General features: G+C 47.2%; 1 protein-coding gene across 1 annotated transcript; it reads right to left on the bottom strand.

Moving 5' to 3' along the window:
- Positions 1-1,514: 1,514 nt before the first annotated feature.
- Positions 1,515-14,252, bottom strand: LOC146176115 (BTB/POZ domain-containing protein 7). Its single transcript, XM_084582449.1, has 12 exons — positions 13,920-14,252; positions 11,268-11,439; positions 9,664-9,819; positions 8,684-8,938; positions 8,102-8,294; positions 6,887-7,270; positions 6,446-6,654; positions 5,736-5,811; positions 4,880-5,190; positions 4,034-4,238; positions 3,316-3,722; positions 1,515-2,835 (listed from the first exon to the last, which is right to left on the bottom strand). Exons 2-12 carry the CDS (start codon positions 11,301-11,303, stop codon positions 2,686-2,688), a joined length of 2,382 nt encoding a protein of 793 aa, XP_084438575.1. The 5' UTR covers positions 11,304-11,439; positions 13,920-14,252; the 3' UTR covers positions 1,515-2,685.
- Positions 14,253-24,078: the final 9,826 nt, after the last annotated feature.

The following is a 24,078-nucleotide window of genomic DNA, read 5'->3' as shown; positions in this document are numbered from 1 at the left end:
CCCCTTCAAGATTGCAGGGCTTATACATAGTTTAGAATCAACAGCCCATATTGGGACATTTATCATAGGTCATATAGGTTTTGAGTGATACAGGCAAGTCTTTTTTTTTACATATAGGAATTATCTCGAACCTTGAACACTGTTTAATGTAGATGAATAGCTACATCTCACATGCAATTATTTCCCGATTTGTTCAACATGTTTTCATGAATGATGAATGCTTGTCAAACACGACGATCCATGTGCTGTGATTAGGCTAACACCACTGTGGACTTCTCTAGTGTCGTTTTCATGCCTTCTCAGGCTTTTCTTAAATCAGTCGCATATAACAAAAAAAAAAAATCTGCAAAGTAGTACCTTATATTACGAGGAGTGTTATCACCTAGCAAAGCAGAAAACCTGTCGCAACACACAGAGTTTAAAATGTCTCCAGTGCAGTGACATGAACGCCTACCTTAATTTTACTTTCTCACTTTAAACCTCCCAATTTTAAAGGAATTTGCTTAACTGATATCCAGAAGAAGTGAACTTCATCTGTCAATCTACACAGCTTTCATGGAGACGCAGCCCTTTTCCTTTTAAGGCAGCAAGGCGATAAACCCGTCATTTGTGCTTAGTCCTTTCATAGATGCATCCTCTTTGAAGAAGTTTAGTAACTGGTAACACAAAGTGTTCCATGGTAATGTCTATCCTAGCCAGCAACATTAACAGGATTATAAAGTATGTAGCAATGCCGATGCTGCCAACAAAAGTCAGATTATAACACTAATTACTGCGGCAAACGAACTGCACATACTGAGCTCATGTATAAATCCCCTGTCCCAGATTTTTCCACCGGTGTCATGCCATACCTTTTTCTTTAGGTGCTTACAGTAGTTTCAAACAGGGCACATCTATTGTGTAGTGAGCCATACACTGCTAATGCGCCAAATAATACCCTGGTATGCAACAAGCATCACCGCTATTTACAAAAACCTCGTGGCAAGAAATGGCTCGAGTTTGCCACAACTGGTTTTCATGCCCCAGCTACGGGCAATTTACCTTGGCATTCTTCCTATACGGCGATATTGCCACCGGTTCAAAATATATAACAAGGTAAATGTAAAAAGTGTAAAATAATAATAGGCTCTGTACAATATACACTTGCTACCGTGAGTAAAGGCGCCTCAAAAAAAGCACCTTCAGCACGAGAACTTCGCCCAATGCCATTTATGCAACGAAATGCTATGCACAAAAAAAAAATGCACTTTTTTGTTTTAGAAAAAAAAATGCAGCCTTTGTACTCGAAGCTAGAGCAAAGACAACTCAGTTTGCTTAAAATGCATGCCCCGATAAGGCGAATGCGTTGCAGATCACACTTATGGCCATTGTGACCATTATTATTACGGAGCGACGGCAAGCCTTTATACATACACAGACTACTCCTTGACAGCGCCTTTTCAGCCACGCTCAGTTTATCACAAACTTGCAAATCAGTAAAAGAGACGTTTTGAAAACTGAGAAAATGAGTGCAGTTCCAACACAGGTAGTGTCCATAAAGCTACGTTCAGCTGTTGCCACAAGATTCCCATCATATAGTTTTCAGGAGAAAGCAAGCATTTTGCGCCATACTCGGGCAAGGCTCGGAAAACCAAACTTGGCCATTATGTACTAAACACAGATGTTGTTGCAACCGATATTCTTAGTTGTATTTTTTAAATAAAAGCTAGCACTGCTGAAACCAAGCTGCAATGTTTCAAAGTATCTTTGATTTTTCAGGCACAAAAAAAAACGGGCGCCTTTCTTATCCACCCTATGTGCGGTTGGTATTTTCTTTCTGCAATTCAAGCTTGAGCCCAAATATCCTGACACCCAAAACGACTTTGTACACACGTCTTCGTACACAACGGAACCCAATGTCCAGGGCTACTCTCACATCTGCTCATGTTTGTACAACACGCTGAAACAATAAGTGTTTACCGTCGAAAGAAGAAAAACGACGTCCTGGTCTTAAATTTACATGCACAGTCCAAAGCAGTGGAAGACTGAATCATAAATAAATAGCAGACACAGAGAGGAAAACACATGGTTGCCAAACAACAGCAACAAATAGAGCATTTTCTCACAGTCGACGAGTCCAGTCCTCCAGACTGACATCTTGGCAATCACAACAAAAGTTTCACAAAACCAGCCACCACCAGGCTTTCTCAAAAGACGGTCCGGTCAGTGTCTTCGGCCCCTAAAAGACGGGTCATACACTCCGGACGCAGCCGCGAACCACGGTCTCTGCAAGTGCATGACGGAAGATGGTCGTCGGCGCCCAAGCGAAGAGAAACTGTCTCTAGAGCGCCACGACGAAGAATGCCACCTCTCCAGTTCTTCGAAGCTGTCATCGCGAGACTGTACAAGTGGCCAACCGGGAGGCGGAGGCGGTGACGATGACAGAGGCAGTCCGCGTAGGTGGTGGTGGTGGTGGTGGTGGTGGTTGCTGAACACATTAAACGGCTTAGATGACGCTGCCACAGCGGTAGAGGCCAGCGGCGAGTGCTGGTGCTGCTCCCGCTCTTGGGGGTGTACAGCAGGTCCCGCGGAGGAACCGGTGCTGCCCGAGCGGAATGGTTGCACGCAAAACAGTGAAGGCTGCTGCTGCTGTTGGCGCTGCAGGCCGGTGTGCCGACGCCGTGGCGGCACAGGCCTTGGCAAGGGTCAGACAAGCATGTGTACGGGCGAGAGGTCGTCGGCCTCGCAACCATAGTCGTCCTTGTCAGACTCGGCCAAATCCAGGTGCTCCAGGGTGGCCGTCGCCATAGCGATGTCGGGAATCATCTTGCTGAGATTGCTGTTCTCACTCTGCAACTGAAAGACAGCAACAAAAAAGAAGAGAAGAAACAAATGCAGATTAAGTTTCTCGTTTTTCATTGTATGGAAAGACATTTTCAGTGACAAAATTATGCTGTCACAGCCAGCTCCAGCACTAGGTGTTCCTTGGCGACAAGTGAACAATGTGTGATGCACATACTCATTGCAGTATTTATGCAAAAAAAAAAAAAGAAACCTTAAAGCAGACCCACATTATGAAAGCAGCACGTAACGCATGGGTTGCTCGAACTTGATTTTCTTCTCGCTGAACGTCAAAAGTGCGCCTCATGTTTATCTGTGGTCTGACCCCAAGGATTTCCCATGAATTTTTCCCTGGAGAAGCTAAGCACAGGCCAGGGAATGTCAATCCAACCGAAAAACTGGTGGGTATCAATAAGCACTGAACGCTGACCTCTTGCACTTGAGTAACATTCTTTTCTGAGAAGCAAAAATAGACACAGTGGCTTTGGGACTCACCTCAGTCATGCGCAGTGCTCTCCTCCCCAGATGCGGCTGCCTGTGGAGCCTGAGGTCGGCAGGCGGGGCCAAACGCCGCTGTGGGGCCCGCGAGGGCGGCACCAAGATGGGGTTTGGAGGAGCTCGTGCCACGGCTACCGAGGATGCCGCCGGCCTCGTCACCATGAGGTCCAGCGGGTCCTGCGCCGCGGAAGAGGAGGCCGGGGGGGCCCAGTCCTCGCTCGGGGGTGGGGCTTGGGCGAGCAAGGCAGCAGCCTGGTCAGGAAGCCCCAACTCCCGCACCACGCGCAGTTGCAGTTGGTGGCTGATGGCACATCGGTTGGCCCCCAGGGAGTAGGCACGGGTAGCCCCCTGCCGCAGCTCCTGTTCCCGCTGGCGCATCTGCCGCAGCAGCTCTTCGCTGAGTACTGCATGCACGAGCCACACATTGGCAACTGTCAAAGGCAGAGATCTTTGTGACAATGGAGCGGGAAGAAAGCTTGGTTTGGTTTACGGGGTGTCATGTCCCACAGTGACTCAGGCTATAAGAAATGCCAAAGTGGAGGGCTCCAGAAATTTCGACCACCCGGCACTCAACATGCACTGACATCGCACCGCACACAGTGGCCTGGCTCTTTGCCTCCACTGAAAAGCGGCCACCGTGGCCTAATTCGGATTCACTTAACAATGCTGTTTGTTCAGTGCGTTTTTTTTTTCATTGTTTCCTTTGCTGTCTCACCTGGCAGTGAAGGATCTGGCAGTCGCACGGCAGGTGCTGCGGACCCTCCGTGAGGCAGGCAAGGGCAGGCTTCCCTGAATGCCCCCGCGGCCCCTTTGTCCACCATGTAGAGTGTGTCTGGAATGTGTGACAGGTGCGGGGGCCAAGGGCTGGGTGCCACAGGACCCAGGGCCTGCTCCTGGGAAAGCTGCTCTTCCAGCCAGGCCTGCAAGGGCACAAATGACTACATGCTGAACCATTACAGAAAGCTCAAAGAAGTAAATGGCAAAGAAACATCTGTGTGAAGCCATAGAGGTGACCAGCAAAGAACATGTGTTGAAGCCATAGAGGTGAACAGCAAAGAATGTCTGTTGAAGCCACAGAGGTGAACAGCAAAGAACATCTGTGTTGAAGCCATAGAGGTGAATAGCAAAGAACATGTGTTGAAGCCACAGAGGTGAACAGCAAATAACATCTGTGCTGAAGCCATAGGGCAAAAAAAAACACATATTGAAGCCATAGAGGTGAATGGCAAAAAACACGTGTTGAAGCCAGTGACTAACAGCTGGAGAGCATGTAGCAATCAGGCAGCAGTACTCAGCACTAAGAAAAGCGAACAAATGACAATAAATGAGTGTCCGTTAAGATTTCAGCGCCACCCTGCAGCTGCTGCTACGCAGTACTTAGCAGTCCCGATTGCCGACATGATGCTCTGAAAACCTCCAAATCTTCGACAAGTTACAAATTACACTTTAAAACAAAATTTAAACCTAACACTAAAATCAAGTAACTTGAGCTGAACCGAGAGATGGCCTATAATGACACGCAGCTCACAGAGGTCGATTTACGCACAGCAACTACCCTTACCTTGGCTTCTTCCACATATGGAGCAAAGAGGCGAGGCCGAGGTCCGGCCAACCAAGCGGCCGCACCCCTCGATGGTGGAGCTTGGGAAGGCTCCTCCCCTCCCAGCATACATGGCGGTGGGCGGGGAAATAAGCCCCGCCTCTGGGCCTGCAGGAGAGCGTCCGCACCAAGGGGAAGCACGTGTGCTGTCCGCACGTGGCACAGCAGCTCAGAGAGCAGTTCCCGCAGTTCGGTGTCACTGAGCAGGTCCCGGCGACTGCGGGCACCTCGCCTGGCAACACTGTGCGCTGTTTGGCTGACTATGTTTGGTTCTGCACAGAGACACACAAACATTTCATTAAAGGGAGACCTTGGTTAACACACATACTACTACTACATCAGCGCAGGGGTGCATTTAAAGGTCACAGCTAGGGGCCATTTGGACCGCGCATTTTTTGGATAAAATCAGGTTCAGTAGAGTTTATTTAAAAGTTCTCTCTTGCTGAGGGTGCCACAAAAAGTCAACCCCTGCAAACAACCTATGTGAATTAACTAAAACTACTAGTATGGTCTGGGACGATGTGTCACTGCACTGTTGCCACTGTTCGTGTGCTCTTAGTTACCACTCAAGGACACAAGCCAGCCCTAAAATAGACTGAACTTTTTTCAAAGCGAGCGCTAAACAACAAAGGCTTCAATCAAAAGTATACATACAATTCAATACAAAATCGAGATAAGATGCCTTTTAGGGAGTTGTGAAAGAGCACTGCAACCTGACAGTCTTTTTTCCCAGAAAGAGCAACAAATAAGGTTTGGGTACCCTCAGTAACATGACAGAAATATCCAACTTCTAGAGAAGAAATGTCAGGCTCCTTACCTCTCTCCTCCATCCTCTTGAGCAATTGTTGTTCTCCCCACTTGAGTACAGCTACCAAGATCTCCAACTCGCTAGCCTGTGATACCAGAAAAGAAAACCATGCTTTCTTTTTTTTGCTTCAGCTAATTCATTCCACATTCTGTAGAGGTGCCCATGAGTGAACTATTGCCAATTCTTTCAGAGTGCAATTTTTTTCTTAAATGAAGAAGACATCGGCTTTCACTACGAGTTTAGATGACCTACACGCTGTAGAAGCAGACACGAAAAAAAACTATAATTTATACCTTTAGAGTACAAGGTCTGCATTCCAATTTTGTGCCGTTGTCGAAAGTGTCGCCATCTCTACGACGTCGAGTCATCTATCTGATGGTGGAAACACCAGAAGTGGTGTCACTACCACTTCCGGTTCTGGTGTTTCCACCAATCACATGAACTGAGGTGAGGGAGATGGCGACACTTTCGATACCGGCGCAAACTCGGAATAAGGACCCAGATCTCCAACAGATGACACTGATACTTCTTAGTTCATGGAACAGAGCAAGAATTGTGATGTTTACAGCACTGGCTCTAGAAAAGGCTCTACCAGGTTGATGCTAGATATGGCCAAGAAATGGTACAATGCTCCAGAACGGGGACATCACAAACCAGAGGAATGCAAGGAGCAGAACACGGTGCCAAACTGTATGAAGACCCGAGAAAGCCTACCACACCTGCAGGAAGTCTGACTGGAGCAGGGTCAGCAGCTGGCCCTTGGTGAGCTGGAAGAGCAGCGGAGTGGCAGCCAGTGCTGAGAACTCCTCAGCCAGGAAGGCCATGGCCTGCCGGTGCACCCAGGGGGAGCCATGGGGCAGCTCGCTCCACTGAAGCACCCCGCACAGGGTGTCCGGACCCAGCAGCTCCACCAGAGAATCCTCACACGCTGCATACAAAACAGGCACACGTGAGGCAAAAGGTTGTTGCTGGATATTGCAGGAAGAAATGAAAAGCCAGGCGAGGCAAGAAAGACGAAACCTATGCCCGCAACTCAACGTGGCAATGCAAGGCCAGGCCACAGTACAACACAAAACCGAAGCTTAGCAAGTCTAGAACTGAAAGCAGACACTACTCACACAACAGTAAAGAATGTGTCACAACCAGCCTAGTCCGCTCACCTTGGGCCAAGGAGTCCAGTTCTAGAAGCCGTGCCACCTGGTAGAGCTCCATAAACTCCTCGGCTAGGGATCCCCCGGAAGAGCAGGGCAGTGTGGACAGGTCTACCGTGTCCTGGTACAGGGCCCAGAGAAGGACACGTGCGTGCCGCACTGGGACCACGGCAGCATCGAGGACCACCCGCAGGCGTCCACCTGGAGTGGCCCCGCCTCCGTCCCCAGCACCCCCTCCACTACCAGAAGCAGTCCGTCGCTGGATCACACCACGGAAGAAGGGGCAGCGTGCAGCCAGCACAGCCCGGTGGCATGGAAACTCCGCTTCCTGCTCCACGCCACCTCCGCTACCTGGTACTTCCCACACCAGGCTGGCGTCTGCCAGGTGGCCACCTGTATGCCGCACAAAATGCTAGTGGGTGACTGCACACGCTGAGAAACCTGCTAGGCTCAGCAGGTGGTTTATTTCTGTTGAAGTCTCTGCATTCTGCTCCAGTTGACTAAAACCACTGAACGTCTGCCAGCCATTCTGGCTAGCTCAGTTAACAGAACGGCTGCCTCTAACAGGTGATCGTTCTGAGTTTTTGCTTTGGTGCTGGAAGAACCTTCTGTTGCGAAGTTTCTAGGACAGCTGTATGGTTTTCCTTTGTGATGTACAAATGCACTCAAGTAAAAAATAAGAAGTGGCCCTTGCGAGCAGCTGGAACCACACTGAACATTCAAACTTCAGCCACGGTAGCCAATATGGCTCCAGAACCGTCACGTCGAACTGTTTACTCTAAAGTTGCCCAAGGTAAAAGCAGGCCATTATGAACAGCAACAGAAAGTAAAAATGAAACTAAATGAAGCATACTTGACCATTCTAACTAGACTCATGCATGTTGACATGAGCAAATTGCTGCATATGCCTCACAAGGAACGCAAAGGACATTGAAGTCATGGTATCATGTATAGCAACAAGTACGCGTAAGAGTGGTATGCTATTGGAAACAAGGCTGGACACTGCCTAGGCACCAGCTAATTGTTCTCACTTTGATTTTAGAGGGCTTAACGCCGCCCCAAAGCAACTCAGGCTATGAGAGAGAGGCCACAGTGGAGGGTTTCATAAAATTTCGACCACACTGAAAAGTGGCCTCCCTACTGATACAACAAGGCTAGTCTGACAGACATGTGCAACCCTAATCCCTGCAAGAGAGGAGGAGAGTCGGGGAAAGAGGGTCTCACCTTCAAGCATCCTTCGCAGGTCGTGGGCCAGGGGGTTTGGCACTCCAAACTGCTCGCTCAGCCGCAAGAGGGTGGACAGGGCGGCACTGCTTCCAGCCTCCCCGGCCACACTGAGCTCACCCGTGTACAGGTACCGCAGCAGGTCCCCAAACAGCTCCACTCCAACACCCGGAATGTCCATCTCCACCACCATCTGTCAGGAAATCCGGTGATTGATATCACAAAGTGGCCAACAAAATTTGATGGCACACCAAAAGAAACTGTCTTGCTTTATACCAAATATTCATGCAGAATATTCAGTCTCTCCATCATCACCCCAGAGTCAGGTATCAAATGCCAATATTAGAGCAATGTTGTTTTTGCTGTCTGGGTGGGAGCCAGGATTTTCAACTGTCCTTTTTCAAGGGCTGCCTGTCTACTCAGGTGGTGCAAGCAACCGGCCCAATATTGGCATTATGGTAGCAACACACTGACCCTGTGTTGGGCTGGACATTGCCAAGGAAGTACCGTGCTACCTGGGTATGTAGCAAAACCCTTCTGCTGTCTTTCGATAACTGAAAGGCTCCCTTTTCTGTCCCTCACCATTTGCTGGCGTGGTCCTCCTCCAGTTTCGGACAACAGGTCCCTGAAGAACGGGCAGCGAGCTGACAGCAGGGCTCGATGAGCCGGGAAGGCAGTGCCCCTGTAGGCGAGCGTCACATCGGCGCAGAGGCGGGACTCAAGTAGACGTCCAAGGTCAGCCCGACACGACCGTGCAGGCAGCCGAGCGGCATCAGCCTGCGCCGTGAGCTCCCGCAGGGCAGCAGTGGCCTCATACTCGTGCACCAGGGCAGCCACCTGCAGTGGAAAGACAGGTGAAAGTTCAAAACTTGGCACACATAGCTGCCACCAAAGTAACCTTTCAATTATCTGCTGCCTTAACTAACGAAAAGGTCTGATTACAGTTAGGCACCTTTCCCAATGTCTTTGTTGTATCTCTTCACATCCATAATGAAAAAAAAAATTTCAATTGTGCCCTTACTGCTATAACCACATACAAGCTGACTCGGTGCTGAACACTATCCACATTCAGGATCCTTACATACAATTCCTCCCAGACTAAAAAGCTAGCTGTTAAAAGCTTTTCTTGCTGCCTAAATAGATGTTGACCAAAAGGTGAAATTGCAAGTTCAAGGAAGACACCAATTACAAGGTTATGATTATGATGCCTCTAGCTTGTTTGAAGCAGTCAAATAGAAGGCCCTGTTGAATTACTCAGTGAAGTAATGCAAGGCGCCATGGTCTCCATTGCAAATTGTCGCCAAATACCATTATTAAGTTGTGTCCTACTATAACAGACCTACTTTGTATCATATCCATGCATTAACTGATTAAAATATGTATATCCGAAGCATCAAATTTAGGGCTTCAGGCCCTAAGGGACATGCTTTTAGCTTCTAGTGAAATCGCGATAGAGACTCTATGAATTTTAGTTGTTCAGAAATGACACGAAGAGAAGAACAACAAAGCTTTTCTCCGGTTCTTGAGCTGCATCACTTCTGCCATTACGTATGCCAACCTACCTCGCGCACAGTCCATCCAGCCGAGTTGAGAAAGTCGTTGAAGACCTGTGCGTGGTCAAAACCCTTGCTAGCCCTCCACCGCCGACGAGCCAGCCGTTTCCGCAGCGTCAGCAACGGCGCCACCCCTCTCTTCTTCCGCCCCATCTCCGGAGCAGCCTGCGGTTGTCACAGGCATCATCACATGCATTCACTTGGCCAAATGTAGCAACAAAAAACTGGCACATGGTGTTGTTTGCAACATAACTGTCGCAGTGCAGCTCCACGCATGTGACGAAACTTCCTCACAGTACAACTTCAGGGAAAAATTTACTAATGGTTCTTTCACACAAGTGCAACTGAATGGCACCTTTCACAGCCTAAAATGGTTTTACTAATCACATCCTTAAAAACAGACACATTTTCTTGCTGAGGATTGCTCTGCTACAGATGCATAAATTCATCTTATACATCAAACTTACAAAACTGTACCAGGCATGCAAAATTGTGATGTTTATTCATCATTCAACATGTCTTCACGAGTAGAAGCTCCACCCCAAGCTACGAGGTAAGGGGTTCCAAAGGAGCTGTATAAATTTTTGACAACCTTGTAGATCTTTTATATGCGCCAATAGCTCAGTGTCCATTCTGCTCTGACCTCCGTTTACATGCACTCAGTGCAGCTCAGAACCAAGACAGACTGGCTCGTAGTGAGTGCCCGAGCTGCTTCGCCACCACAGTAGTTTGTAGCTCACAGTGGTTTAAAATAGTTTCTTATTTCACTTTTACATTTTTATCCATCATGTTGCAAAAATATGGCCTCAGAGCCAATTGCACAATTGCACAAAAAGGGATCTCTCCCTGATACCCTGCACATACAGGGCGCTTCATATTTATCTGTCCCAAGTTGTAAAACATTATCCAGCACTAACTGCTGAACTACTTGGGCTCAAAGGCTGACCACAAGGTAACTTTTTATGGTCTATGTTTCTTGACAAGTAATTTAACATTAGAATTTGCCTGGATTTACCACAATTGTGAAAAAACTGCAGCCAGCTGCAGAAATTTTCGTCAAAACAAGCAAAGCAGCATACTTGACATGTTGCGCCATCTGATAACTACAAGGCAACCAGCGTCCTAAACAGAACGATCGCGGGCCGCGTAGTCCTCCAGATGGTGCAGCCTGTCAAGTCGTCTGCTTTTCTTGTTATGCTAAAGCATTCTGCTGCAGTTGAATGCAGCTCTTAGTCGATTTCGGAAAATTCAGGCAAGTCCTAATGTTAAACTACTTATCAAAAAAACATAGACCACCGCAAGCTGCCCTGTGATTTGCGTTTGAAGCCTAAATAGTCCAGAAGATTGCACAGGAGAACGTTTTACTACCCGGACATAAAAGTATGGAACAACCTGTATAAGCTCTTTTTACTGGGCAGTTATGAAAGTACCTGTAAACATCTGTCACGATCCAACATACCAATAGGTACAAGGTTTAAAATTTTGCAGATAGTTGTGTCGCACTGTAACATTAAAATAAACACCTTAGGACTGCTCAGTAGTAGCTACGCCTGTAAGTAACTCAGTTTATTTAGATGACTCACAGACTGATCCAGGCAAGTGGGTGTTCTTACCTGGGGAGGGTCTGGCGATGAGGCTCCCACCCCCATGGTGCCTTCGGCGCGCCCTAAAGGGGTGCCCTGGGACAAGCATGGCCGGGGCACCCCGGGGGTCGCTTCCCTGCCGCAACGCACATCACCTTCCTTGCCCAGCAGCGGGGGCCTCAGGAACAACCACCATGCCCCACTGTAGCAGCACAACAAACGGGAAGGATTTGCAACAATGCACAAGCACTAAGGTCGGCCCGTAATGATAGGTTACATGACCAAGTGGCAGAGGCAAAAGTTTCACTGAAAACAGAGCCTTCAAGACACACACAAAATTAAACACAGGCATCACCACTGCTGCCTGTTTTCACACGGAGACAGAAATGATCAGTAACATTTTTTTGCTGCAGACCTCCAAGGCTAGACCACACAGCCATTCACTCTCATGCTTCCACATAGCACTCTCAAAATACCTTTTCATTATTAACATCCCGAGCTTGAACTGAACCAGACAGAAAAAATTTTCTACCTTTCAAAATCAACTTTCTCGAAAATAAATAAATCATTTAATGCCAGATAGATAAAACAGGGCTACTAGAGCGAAACAATTCATTTATGCCCAAACAAATATTGCATGCAGATGGACACAACAGTGATTGATTCATCATGGAGTGAGCCGTGCAAAGCAAGAGCAATGAAGAAAGAGATTGAATAAGGGAAAGGACAATGAAGCCCTTCTGTTTCCTTGCAAGATGACCACCGTACCAATCCCCCTTCAGTTCCAAAGGACAGCCTTTGCGCCTTCAAGGTTAGCTTAACCAGCACTAGTTAGAGCTCCTCCTCCTTCCAAAAGACAGCCTTTGCACCTTCAAGGTGAACTTAACTTTATCTGTTGCTAATCAAATGGTGCTCAACGAATGAAATGCAATGATTAGAACATGCGGCTTTCAATACATTTTCTAGAGGGGCGTCCTCTGCTGTCTTAAAGCTCAAAATCATGCTGGTAAGCCCATTTCCATATCAAGTCTTCTATTTAGTACTATCAATGAGTGAAAAGTTTAACAGTCAGCCACAACAATGTGCAAATACAAACAAACAATCTCATTATGATGCTTCATTAGTGATACTGGAACATAGATTTAGAAAAAGGGGTAAAACAAGCAATAAATGGCAGTAGAAGTGCTCTAACTTGAGCAAAACAGCTTTATAATAGGTTCAAGTTAGTATAACACATAACCTTAGAAAGGTGGCTAGCCAATGTGCAATTCTTAGCAAATAGCAAAAAAGAAAACAGACATCAAGAAAGAACACATTTTGTGGCCACCTGCCATTCATTTATGCCTTTATTTCATGTTGTCTTTGAAGTGAAGTGTCAGCTATGGCACACCAATAGCCGTGAGTTTTATATCACTATATGCTTTCTAAGCAGTGCAATAAGATGTATATCTACTTGCAGAAATGCTTATACTAGCAGGTTAACATCGCTAGTCCCTTGCCGACAATAATGACAAATTAGTGGATAGGCGCAGACCACATGAAAGGAGGAGAACGTTAACGGTAATTTACTGTCTTGACTGGCAAAATACGTTTTTCAAAGCAAAGATGTTTATCGAGATTACATGAAAGCTTTTCGTGCACTTTAAAATCATCAAACCAAAAAGTATGAAAAAAGAAAATAGAAAAATTTGCCAATCGCAGTTATATGCCCACAGTTTACATGACCGTAAGCAAGAAAGCACTCAAGTGTGTAAATAAACACTGACAAGACGTGAAAGAAAATGAAAAGGCACCTATACCTGTATGATCTGAAACTCCGATAAGCACTGGCGATTAACAAAATGATAAAGATAGTTAGATAGTACAGTTCGTCAGCACATAAATGTGTCAGCTGTTATGTAGCCGACTTCGGCAATCTGTCACGATCAGCTGATGAAGCCACTTTCCAAACATTCACTGTGACGAGCCCGACAAACGCACGGTTTCAAACTAACACGCACCGCGAAGAAAAACTCTATTCGTTGCGAAACCGGAAAAGTTTCGCACAATGTAGCTCGCACGGTGATCACGAACACGGTGCCCTGTGAGCGAAACCGCTGCCGAAAAGCAAAACACGCACGGTACAGACGCAGCACCCAAGAGGGGTCGTAAGCCTAAAAATGAAACAACACAAACAAATGCATCCCGCCGTAGCGGAAATAAAGCTCGCGCGCCCGCTCCTGCGACCAAAGAAAACGTATCAGGTGAAGAAGCCCACAAGATGCTTACACACGAAAAAAGAACACACAGACTTTCTGCCGCAGGGCGACTACTCAGGAGCGACGAGCATGCTCTCGTGACACTCAAGGCGTCTACAGACCCACACGTTTGATCGAGCCGATCTGCTCCAATTGCCCAAAGACGGATGTTGTTCAGCAAGGACGCTCCGCACAGGCCTCCGATCATCGTCGTCCATATAACACTAATTAGAACAACACAAGGTTAAAATCGGATCAAACAAGGAGGGGTACTAAATGGCCAAACAGTATTATTAAGTGCCTTCGTTCGCCGACCTCGTAAACCTTCCCATCTGCTGTCTGCAACTACATAGAAAGCAAAGGACTGTGTACTATTCAAGAGAGAACCGCGACCCAAACGAAACGTAGCTGATTCAACACTCGCAATATACGCAGCGTAGCTCACCTCGTATTTTCCTCAAAGTAGCGTAAATCCGAGATAAGAAATCATGTTGAGAGCAGCGGCTTTACTGTCGCGATGTAAGCAGCACAAGCAGCAGCGGTGTTTGACAGCACTTCAAGCAGCTTTCCCACGGTGTACGATGCGGCGACGCCGTACTGGCCGTCCTGCGACGACGCTCGTAGGAAGTGACGAGATCGTGGTACGTAGTGACTTTGCACGCATCAAAGGCGGCACGCTTTGGCACAAATATTACCACCGCACGCAGCGAAAATAAAACATGCAGAGCACCACGGCACCATCGAGCGACCGAGCCAAGGAAGGGGACGCCTCGGAAAGCCGAAAGTGTATGCAAGGTCTGCACATGAGATGGCGCAACTATTTAGTAGCAATTCCCTTTCTCAATATAAAAGCTAACCTAATTAGTTATTCTTTAATAAAATATAGTGCCATTTTATTTGATTTGTATAATGATTTGTACTTATAAAAAATATGAAATTTGTCCTACGCCTGGAACAACTTTTCACCTCTTGTGGTAAGGTCAGTAAGGTGGCTAGACGGGGCAAACGGAAATGTAACTCCATTGATTGTATAGATTTCTCGCGGTCTTTTCAAAATCCGGTTTCCATCAAATGGCCCGCACTAAGATCTGCTCGCGAGAGAGACCCTACGTACAGAGGAATTACGACTTGGTATAAAAACAACAGAGTGAAATATCCGGAGCCCCACTATACACTCAGCAAATCACAGCAAACACTACTTAGAAAACTTCAAACAAATACGTGCTTTAATCCGTATAAGCTAGCACAATGGTATCCAGGCGAATACAGCCCCTCATGTTCACTTTGCGGTGACCAGAGGGCAGATCTCGAACACATCATGTTTAAATGTGAAAGCATGCATCCGCCGGAGGGCCTGCAGATTACCAATTCGGAACAGTGGGAGGCCGCATTGCTTAGCTCTGATCCAAGCCGGCAAAACGCAATCACGGCTTGGGCCAAGGAGGTCGTCGAGCGCCATCGAGAACTCCCACGAAGAAAGAACTTTCCAAATTCTCCTCAATAAAGTTTCCTCCTCCTCCTCCGCGAGCAATTAATAGTCCGTCCTCTGCCTAAAAACATGCATCCAGAATACGATACGGACAGAAGAAGGGCTAGGGCACAAAAATTACACGAAAGATTTTCAGTACAGAAAGACACGGCGCACGTGGACGTGGCAGAACATGCGGACAGAGATGCCTTCTCCCTGGCAGTTGTCGATCATCGAGGTTCTCCCCTCGCATCGGCGACAATCAATAAAACAAAATTTCCGGAGGAGGCCGAAGAGGCTGCCATAGCTTTAGCCATTACCTCCACCACTGCCAAATACATCCTTAGCGACTCTAAAACCGCAATTCGAAATTTTGCAAAAGGAAGGGCCCACTCCGCAGCCATCAAAATCTTACAAAAAATCTCTCATACCCGCCTTATCACATTGATCTGGGTCCCTGCCCATTCGGACCATCCTGGGAACGAGGCAGCGCACCAATTTGCCCGAGGATTCGTAGTTCGGATACACTGTATTTACATTCTAAACCAGCAGCAGGTTTCGCGCCCCGCCGGGGTGGTGCAGTGGTAAGACGCCAGTCTACTGTGCCGGAGTTCCCGGGTCCGAACCCGACCACGGCGGCTGCGTTTCGATGGAGGCGAAACGAAGTGGCGTCCGTGTGCTGTGCGATGTCAGCGCACGTTAAAGATCCCCAGGTGGTCGAAATTACTGCGTAGCCCTCCACTACGGCTCCTCTTTCTCTCTTTCCACTTTCATTCCCGCCTTCTTCCTTCCCTTACGGCGCGGTTCACGTGTCCACAGAGCAAGTGTGACAGATACTGTGCCTTTCCCTTCCTGTGAACCAACCAACCAACCAAGTAGGTTTCGCTTGCGCATATATGCTACTTGCATCAAACCAGGATACAACAAAGAAATGCAACATACATTTTGCCACAGGAAACAAAATCCGCAAGAACCATCTCACTGCCCTAGTGGGGCATATATTGGACAGAACACAGGTTACATTCCTTACAATGGCCCGAGGGAGCGGAGGGACCTCTACATCGACGGCATTAGGTGGGTTGCAGAAACCTAGAAGTCAGCCTCTCGGCAGAGCAAAAACCCCTTCACCATGGCAGCCAAACCTGTTTTGGGGCCAGAACTTGGGTGCAGCGCAGAATTCTTCTATGTCCAGCCTGATGTCATGTAAAAACCTGTTGTGCAGAATTCCTTCACTATTGAGAGCCTCTAGGAGGTAGGGGAGGGGGAGGCGTTATTATTGGCACTCACAAACGAAGGGGTTCTTAATCCCATAATTGCGACAACAAAAAGAGGGGTGCAAGAAATGGACGTGGCCATTATTTCCACAAAAGACGTATCCTGCACTGCACCTAATTTCTGCCCCCAAAACAGGTTTGGCCGCCATGGTGAAGGGGTTTTTGCTCTGCAGAGAAGCTGACTTCTAGGTTTCTGCAACCCACCTATAAAATTATCTTGACTTGAACTTGATGGAGCAGCCTAAGGAGACCCCGGATCAAGGAGCAAGAAACGCACTTCGAAAACACTAATCATCAATCAAGGCTTGCATAATTTCTCTGCAGGTACTGTTTCCTGCATTTCGCAGTATTAGATGTAAAGCTTTCTTTTTTTTTTTTTTTTTTGGTTTTTCAATGATGGGCTCATGCGGCGAACTACGGAAGCGTAATGTACGTTTAGGATGATGTGGTTTCCTTTTAGAAGTTTTATTTTTTTCTTTTGCCACATCATGTTGCCTGAAAGTTAGATTATTTTCACTAACTTTGAAACGATGTTTAGGAAGGCGTACAAGACTGTCTTGGGGCTGCAAAAATTTCTTAGTTTGGGAATTAATAACTGCAGTACACGAGCTAGTAGAACCACATCACGTCGTTCAGATCTTAAGGAAATGTATAAACCAGCTCAAAACACGGGGTGAAATTAAGAAACCGACACACAGCACGCCAATAACGCAAGTTTACTCCGCCAGAAGCAATACACACACACATATATACTATATATATATATATATATATATATATATATATATATATATATATATATATATATATATATATATATATATATATCCGAAATAGGAGAGAACAAACAAAAACACAACATGACCTACAAATCGATACATGAGATGCCATCATTATCAAGCCAAAAGGAGAGAGATGATTTTAATTGTCGAGCAGTTTGACAGATGGCTTGCTGACACAGCTCTGCTCCCCCCCCCCCCCCCCCCCCCCCCCCCCCCCGTTTGCTGAATGATTAGTACTGCTAGTACCTCGTAATCTCCCCTACCTTTCTTGGTTTTGTATTTCTCTATCACTTCCGTGCGGTGCAGGAAAGGCCAGTAAGCTTTTTGAGAGAAAGTTCTTACACGATGCAGTCAGATTGCAGCATATACCTATTTTATGTACTCTGACATGTTCGCTTATAAGCTCGCGTGACCCGTTTACTGTACATATGTTTTAACACAATATAGTGGCACATCATGCACCACACCGCACTGTCAGTCAGACAGAACTATATTGACTATATGCCATATTTTGTCATTTGGGTCGCGCAACTATTATTCGTGACGCGTGAGCACTGAGCAGCAAGTTCGATGCTTGCTTCGAGGTGTCTAACCAAATCTCGCTGTGTGCGCTCGTAAAGACCTGGCCGTGCCAGGTGCGCTGAGGTGAGCGACCCATGCCTGGGAATTTAATAAAGATCCGCAGAGGTGCCGCGATCGTGTCAGGAGCGTGCTGCTACGGAATGAAGGGATCTCGCAAAGCCTGCACAACCTGCGACAGTGGGCTCCGCTCAATGACCCGCGTCAGCTAGTGAAGACTAGTGATAGGGTCCCTAGAAATATTGCTAGTCTGTCGTCCGCCGGCCGCGGCGGGGGCTGCCGCTGAATGATCGCCGCGGTGGCGCTGCGGTGAACCGGAGTGCCACTGCTGACGGAGCAGACGACGCGCGCGCCCGTGCGCTTCGAAATGCATTCGCTGCATGCTCATTGTCAGGTGCCTTGTACATGCGATGCCGCTCTTTAGTCTTTGATTTCAGTTTAGTCGTAATATTGATTTCGCAGCCGAGTTGTTGGCATAACCACGGATGCGACTTTTTTTTTTTCGTGAGCGAAGTTTTGCGCGCATGCGCCTGAGCCGGTGTAGAAACGAAGCTGCTTTTTATACCCTATTATCCTGCTGAAGCTACCGCCGTGCCGTATTGTAATAAAGACTCTGAGGATTTTGTGCAAACAACTGCGCTTGCATGGAGGACTATATTAGACGCACATTCTAGGCTCCAAGGACCATGTGTGCGAGCAACAGAGCGCTGTCGCCGGCGTTTTCATTCTCGCTATAGTTTTATCTTAACTTCTTCGCACGTTTAGCGAAGTTATAACACGTATGTAGAACTAGAAACTTTCAGATGCATGCACAATTAAAGCACGCAAGATGGGAACCCGAGCCCTTCAAATCGCACCGCGCTTCAGGCAAACTGCTGATAGGCATTCTTTGGTACTTAGGAAGCCTAGTAGTGCACTCATCAGAATATACCATCACTTTTGTTGATTTCCGTTTTGCAACCTCTAAAACATATTTTAACAGCCAGCTGTTAGTTGAGAGGAAGGGCACTAACAGTTCTTTCAAACTCTGTCCTTGAAGGTGTTCATTTTCATTTTTCATTTCACCGAGAGCTTTTACCAGCTTTGCCATCTTGTCCTTCGTACGACAAACTGCTCGAGACATAGAAGTCTGTTTCTTAATTTTTTCTTCTTCTTGACAGGGCGTTCTGAGTTAACTTTCGCAAGTATTTGCAGGCTATATGCATGTTGCATCAGAAATAATGGTACAGTTCGTCGCAAATTAAGTAACGCCCATTGTAGGTGGGAAAGGTCTTGGTAATAGGCTTCAATCCGCTGCCAGGACACAAGCTGAGTTTCGCAATGTCCTGAATAAGATTAATTACCTCTTCTGTCGACTTTACAGCTATCTCCTTGACTTTGTTTCCTCGAATGCACACAGCAGCATTCATGGCAGCTTCACCACTGCGATGGAACAGAACTCGCCGATGGCAATTGCCTCCGGAGATTCGTCCTCGCTTGAGTGGCACTATGCGAATGTTCATTGTTCAACATCAGAAAGATCGACATTTGTCCCCAGTGGCGGTGGTATGCAGCTTTCTGCATTCCTGGAGCAGGCTCACGTCACACGATCCACCACGGCTGTATTCTTCAACTGGCTCCACTGATACTTCAGGATCAGTGCACTTTTTTTCTTTCTCTGCAGGTCTCCCTGCTGACTGTTTTTTGCTCGTACAAGTTGCGCTCCTTTCTCTTGAGAGGCAGGGGTTTCAACAAGTATTTTGGAGCGTCAGGAAACAGCGTTGAGATGGCATCCTTCGTTAGTTGCGTAACATCCCGTGGAATCTCAATTACCTTTACCTGTCTTAAAACTTCGCTCAATAAAGCAGGGTTTCAAGTGTCGCTCACAAACGTCGACACTAGCTTATTCGTGTTACAGTAATGTGAGGGCAACCCCGATCCGGATCATCCGATATTTATATATACCGATATTTATATCAACGTCCAGGTTTCCTGTCTGCAACTCACAAAATAATGAGGAAGATATTCACCACTTGTGGGTTTGCCCGCCACTGAAGCCGACAATATCGGCACCTGACGGCAGTGGGCCTTTCACCGAGCAACCCATCTTCGTAAATTGCTTGCACGCAAGGGCCTCATCATCGTTCTCTCTCGAACTTTATAGAACACAGCCAGCCTATTTTCTTTCATTTATTACGCCTTTTAATTTTCGTTTTACATATTCCTTTATGCCCTAGCTGAGGCAATATAAGCAGTGTTATTGCCTTTGCCGCTGCGCTTAATATGTTGTGCTCCCACTCTTGCCTCTTCCCTGCGTCTTTCGGTGTCCTGAAGAGAGAACATTTCACCTTTCACGAGCGCTACCCGGTCTTGCACCCGGGCAAGAAACACGTGCTATCACGCTTACCCCGTTTTCTGGACATGACGCGATCACATATCCATAAAAAAGGCACACTTGCACACATGCTAGCTAATTTGCGCGAATTCCGGCTCGCGAGCGAAAAAAAAGTGCACGTGGTGCACGAGCCTTGCCACGACACCAACGGATCAGCGCGGCGCAGATTCGCAGTACCGCACAACCGCCACAGCACCACGTACACAACGCGACCACGTTCCGAATGCGTACAGCGCCCCCTGCGCTTTCATCCAGGAAGCGGCCAACCGGTTCCATAGGGAACCCCGCTCGGACGGCAGACTAGCAAATACTTCTAGGGACTCTACTAGTGAAGACCTACAGAGGGTGCCACCGGAAATGCAGGGAAAGGTGGCCCGGCTTAAACGTTGGTCCGAAAAACCTCTCAGTGTAAGCTCTGTTGCGTTGTCACGTGTTCCACAAGCATTCTGTGCGCGCGCATTGCAAGTGCGGTAGAAACCACCCAATGTAGAGGTGGCTGGCCAGGTGCACAAGGCATTTGGCTAAAGAGGGCGTGGAGCGATGGGTGAGAAATCGCTGCAAGAATGGCGGTGTATATTTCGTCTCAGAAGATATCTGCAGCACTGCGAGAGGAGCCCTTGCAATTGTGCTCCTAAGTGCCTTACGCCCCTGCGCATCATAATAGAGAATTGTGCTCCTACTGATACTCCCGCCAATTTGGCAGGCGAGAGACGCGTAGGAGCACAATTGCCTATTGTAGTGCGCGTGATTCTGATTGAACCGGGGTGCCTCTGCCTTTCGCAGTGCTGCAGATATCTTGTGAGACGAAGTCTTTATGCTGGCACAAATTAAAGTGAAAGTTCGAATGATTGAAATTTACAACCTCATGTTTCCATTTTCAGTCGAAATGGTGCTGCAAGCAGCTGACGTAATCCATACACAGCTGGTTCCACTATTATAAAGCATCTAAAGCGCTTGCAAGTACATATCTAAAGGGTCGACTTGCGCCCTGTGCCTTTACCCTGTAGCGTGTACCCTTGCTCGAGAAAAGGGAGCCGCGTAAGTACAACCTCGCGTCGAAGATGTTTATTCATCCCACCGCAAGACCAACACTTCACCTAAACGTTAACACACAAACGAGACCTGAACTGTCAGAAAGCATCACATGTAGAAGCTCCTACCTGTGGCTAGGAATGCTGGTGGACATGCTTTGTTTGTGCGTTGTGCAAAAAAATGAAGTAACCACGTCAGGATCTATGCTTACACGGACTGGGCACAAAAACTGCGGAGGAAAAGAATAGAGGACTGATCACGCGTTTTTTTCAAAAGTGCTTTTTTTTTTTTTTTTTCCTCTGGGATACTAAACTCGACTTGAATTCTGTCGAGGTCAACAAGGGGTTCAGCTGTGCATTTTTTTTTTTAACAAAGCCTGATCTCCCGCTAAAGCTATGCGAACAGTTGTCGATGAAGTGATTGGCTTCACTGTATCTGTGTGCAAAGACCAACGGCGTACGCGAATTTGAAAAACCATTGAGATAAAATAGTATTTCGTAATCGGTTTGAGGGAAATTCTTCCTGTCCAACAATCATGGACTGACTGATTGAGTCTGTCCCACAATCATACACTGACTGATTGAATCAGGTACATGATATTGAAGTGAGTTGATGGTTGTTGGTCATGCATGCTGAAGATTGATTATGCTAGATTCATCAATCACTTGCAATAGTTTTTCGCTTGTTTCCTTCTTCGTCACTTTTTAACAAAAACATTTATCTTGCCCATGCATTCTAAGGCTGCAGGTGGAGCTCTAACGCTTTAAAATATGAAGAAATAAATGTTATATTATTTGACTAGCGATTACGCTACAAAGAAAGATTTTATCACTAACCCATCAGACTTCCTTGTCCATTCTCACCAAGAAAGCAAAAAAAAAAAAAAAAAAAAAACGCCAATCAACCGTCCAAATAAATAATTTTCGCCTACAGAGGCGAATGTCCCTGTCATGGCTCCGTCAAATATGGACGAACTACGGAATGATAGCTCACATGCGGTATCATCCCGCAAGAGATACTCCAAGAGACCAGCCCTCACATATTGCCCGATAATTTGCATTTGTATCATCGGTTCTGATTTGGGCCCTTCGTGCGACACAAACTTGTGCAGCTTTACTAAACAAGCCTGAAATATGTATACATCGCAGAATGTTAATAAATCCCGTCTAGCAAAAAACGAAAAAAAAAAAAACTATGTTGCTGTGACGAAGTGTTTACGGCGTTCGGCACGTTCGACTCTTGAGCACTAATTAACAGTAGGTGGTTATTTATTAAATAAATATCAATAAACAGAAGGAAAAGTTGTTTGCCGGCGCCGGTATCTGCCAATACCTGATGCACCTGAACTGGAGCGGTGGAAATAAAGGGATAGTAAGGAATCGGTCGGGGAAATCAAATAGGTAAGCGATAGGAATATGGTAGGATAAAGATAAAAATGAAGATACATGCACTATAGTACAGAACACAGTAGATTGTTTGATGCTGGCGCTTAAGTCTCTTAGGTCACAAGCACTGGTATATTGGTCGGGCCTCCGCATTCAGTCTGCTGTCGCATTTGTACTGTGGTCTGCTCCTCCTCCCCTGAAAAGCGGCGCGGGTGGCCGAGAGACGCGTCCCGGCGAGGAGGAGATGATAGGAGAAGGGGAGAGCGCAACAGCGAAACTTGATCTACGTACTCGAAATAACTAAAGTAGAAAATACTTTCGCACTGAACGGAATTCTAAAATTGCAGACTTTGCCGTCTTATTTTATTGTAGTTGTGTGCCGGACTCCTGGAGTCCAAATTTTCGCTACCATCCACATGACGTGAAAGACCATCGGACTTAGATATAAAGCCTCTTTGAATCAAACCGCACGAACTTGCCTGCGTGACCTAGAGGCGCCGTAGTGGATGGCTCCGGAAATTTCGACCACCTGGGGTTCTTTAAGATGCACTGAAATCGCATAGCACACGGGAGCCTTGCTTTTCGCCTCCATAGAAAAGCGGCCACCGCGACCGGGATTCTACCCCGTATCTTTGGCGGGGCGCCTAGCATGGGGACCCGGTGTGTTCGATCCCCATCTCAAAAGTACTGCTCAAGTTGGCAGCTTCTAGTCTTGTGACGTCACATAAATCAACGACCAATCAGTGCCTGAACATGTCACCTGCCAGCTACCGCCTGCCAGAGCATGCTTGTGAGGAGGAGCGAGAAAACAAACATCGATGGAATGCGGAACTGAGGAAGGTATACTGACGACACGCACTGTAGTTTGATACAAGTAGCCTGCGGTAATTCCGCCATATGCAATTACTATATGCGGCACGATGTACTCCGCTTTTAAAGCTTTTCTGGTTGCCTAAATACAAATTTAACCGTCAAAAGCAAATTATAAGGTCGAAAATTGCGATGGTCTTATTTGGTATCATCAGCTAGCAGGAACAGATTTAGTTTTTTGTTCAGCAGAGTTGTACACACGCTGTTCATCACTGCCCATAGTTATCATCTGTTGTTGCATCCTACTATAAAAAGTAATCCACATGGAAGTATTTGGCATTTCTCCTGCAGGACAAGGCCTGCTGTCCCTTTCCACTGATCACAACGCTTCTCCCTTCGAACGCTGCGAGAGGACTTCTCTTTCTCAAGCGTCCAGATCAACAACGCGAGGAGAGAGAGAGTTTGGAGAGGGGAAATACGTGTATCACTTCCACTCTGGACGGTACGGGGAGGGTGCTTGGGGAGAGGGAAAAGGAGAGTGGGAAAGTCGCCGTCTCTCGCGAACTCCTCGACGGAGCATCGCTCTTTCGTTTTGTAGTAACCGCAGCGTCAGGCACGCAAGCCACCCCACACCCGACCGACCAGTGCGCATGTTCTCAGTCCGCCAGGCTACCACCACCGCTCGTTTCCGTGACCCCGACCAGTAGCGGCGGACAACCGCCCAGGACGATAGCCAGTATTTTGTTTATTTTGTTACACACAGTGGTTCCGCCCGCTTTACTACTAGAAAGCTCACCTTCAGCACTTCAGCTGCAGAAGAAGCGTGAGCATCATCGTCTCCCAGCTAGACCGTTGCATCACCAACGCCAAGCAAGCTGCCGCTTTGTGATTGACAAAGTT

This window comes from Amblyomma maculatum, chromosome 10 (assembly GCF_055883805.1).
Source record: "Amblyomma maculatum isolate TAMU_Amacu chromosome 10, ASM5588380v1, whole genome shotgun sequence".
Lineage (NCBI taxonomy): Eukaryota > Metazoa > Arthropoda > Arachnida > Ixodida > Ixodidae > Amblyomma > Amblyomma maculatum.
Note: the sequence above shows the minus strand (reverse complement) of the source record. Positions and strands in the feature narration are given on the sequence as shown.